Source organism: Micromys minutus (genome assembly GCF_963924665.1).
Source record: "Micromys minutus genome assembly, chromosome: 16".
NCBI lineage: Eukaryota > Metazoa > Chordata > Mammalia > Rodentia > Muridae > Micromys > Micromys minutus.
In genome coordinates this window covers 33,080,863-33,083,074 of record NC_137985.1, presented here as the reverse complement: position 1 = coordinate 33,083,074, position 2,212 = coordinate 33,080,863, and the positions used below count along the sequence as shown (strand labels likewise).

General features: G+C 35.8%; 1 protein-coding gene across 1 annotated transcript; it reads left to right on the top strand.

Annotated features, from left to right (window-relative positions):
* Positions 1–250: 250 nt before the first annotated feature.
* On the top strand, positions 251–1,186 carry LOC308431106 (olfactory receptor 8G18-like; the record flags this gene model as incomplete). The annotated part of the gene is made up of 1 exon (XM_080930470.1): positions 251–1,186. The coding sequence occupies one exon, from the start codon at positions 251–253 to the stop codon at positions 1,184–1,186; it is 936 nt and encodes a 311-aa protein (XP_080786596.1).
* Positions 1,187–2,212: the final 1,026 nt, after the last annotated feature.

Genomic DNA, 2,212 nt, shown 5'->3' with positions numbered 1-2,212 from the left:
TAGAAATTTTAGAGAAAAGAATGGAAGAAAAAAGAGAAAATAAGACAGAGAAGGGAGGAATTGAAGATGGAGGAAGAAGAGATAGCAGATGTAGCAAAAACCTGTGATCTGGAGAAGCAACAAGTAGCTATGGATCTGATAGATGGGCTATAGCATTGGGTAGTGGCATATCTGTCCAACCTTGGTGTGCATTCTGTAAATATATTAATGGTGTTGTGTTGTTTACTCCTTCAGGATGAGAAAGGAGAACATGGCGGCAGGAAATCATTGCTCAGTGACTGAGTTCTTCTTGGGTGGGCTCTCAGAGAAGCCAGAACTCCAGCTTCCTCTTTTATTCCTCTTCACAGGAATCTATCTCATCACAGTGGCAGGGAACCTGGGCATAATCACACTGATCGGGGTCAGTTCCAACCTACACACACCTATGTACTTTTTCCTCAGCAGTTTGTCCTTCATAGACTTCTGTCAGTCCACAGTTGTTACCCCTAAGATGCTGGTGAGCTTTTTGACAGAGAAGAACATTATCTCCTACCCTGGATGCTTGGCTCAGCTGTACTTTGCTGTCATTTTTGGAACTGCAGAGTGCTACACATTAGCTGCAATGGCCTATGACCGCTATGTTGCCATCTGTAAACCATTGCTTTATAATGCAACCATGTCCTATCAAATTTACTGTTCTCTGATTTCAGGGGTATATGTTTTTTCTGTGTTCTGTGCATCAGTAAACATCGGTTTCATGTTTAGGATTCAATTCTGCAATTTAGATGTGATCAACCACTATTTCTGTGATGTTCTGCCCCTTTTTCAGCTTGCATGCTCTAGTACCTATATCAATGAAATGTTGATTTTATTTTTTGGTATACTGAATATCTTTGTCCCACTGCTGACTGTTATTACGTCTTACATCTTCATCATTGCCAGCATCCTCCGCATTCGCTCCAGAGAGGGCAGATCTAAAGCCTTCAATACTTGCAGCTCTCACATCTTGGCTGTTTTTATCTTCTTTGGATCTTTAGCATTCATGTACTTACAGCCATCATCAGTCAGCACTATGGACCAAGGGAAAGTGTCCTCTGTGTTTTATACTACTGTTGTACCCATGCTGAACCCATTGATCTACAGTCTGAGAAATAAGGATGTCAGTGTTGCATTGAAGAAAATACTTGGAAGAAAAACGTTTATGTAAGCATAATTTGTGTGAAGATTATTTATTAGACCAAAGTTTTAAAAACACATACATTGAATTAATAAAGTTTATTTTACTCTACCTTGCATTACTATTAATCATTTGTTGGGAACCTTTGATATAATTTAGTATAACAATTTGAAATCTTAATTTTAAGCACCAATAACTCATATAGTTCTCAGAATCATCAATGTCAAAAAATAGTAGAAAGACATGGATATTCCTGCCCATACTTGATAGTCCATTATGTTATATACATTTATACATACATATATATATATGCATATTTCATACAAATTACATTTAATGTCATAAATATTTTTAATTACAATAAAACAATTCTTTTTATTTCATTTTTGAGAATTAAATATGTAAGGACTTTAATTACATCATTTCCCCAACTCCCTCTAACCACTCCCATGAACTTACTGTTCTCTCTCAAATTAATGCTTTGCTTTTCTTTCATTCATATATACCCATAGGTAGTCATATTCTGTTCTCAGTAATCATTAATTTTTCTTTTCTCCATAAAGAAATGGGGTCCTTGTAATTTCCCTGTTCTATACTGGAATGACATGTGGTATCATTTTGCCTCTATTTTAGAGAACTATATTGTTGAAAATTACAGTGCCTCTTTCCTATTATATTTAGAAATTAAATACTATGTAGCCCTCCTTGTTCTCTGGTTATTAGAATATTCTTTTATTGTCTTCCAAAGTGTTCCATGAGCACTAATTCAGGAGGCCATATTGTATGCAGGTGAAATGTGTCTGTTATTCAACCACCAGTTTTTCCATCTATTTACACAGTTGTAGATTTCTGTAATCCTCTGCATGTACTGTAAAAAGAGCTAAATTTCTGCAGGTGACACAGTAAATACTAAGTATGCAGTTAGACATTATACTACTTTGTGTAGTTTTTCCTATTAAATTCTCCTCTATGTTTCATGTTCTCAACAGAAACTCCTAGTTGTCCATGTTTATAAGACTAGGCATGAAATTCCCCTGTTGAAAATCAAGTCTTTTG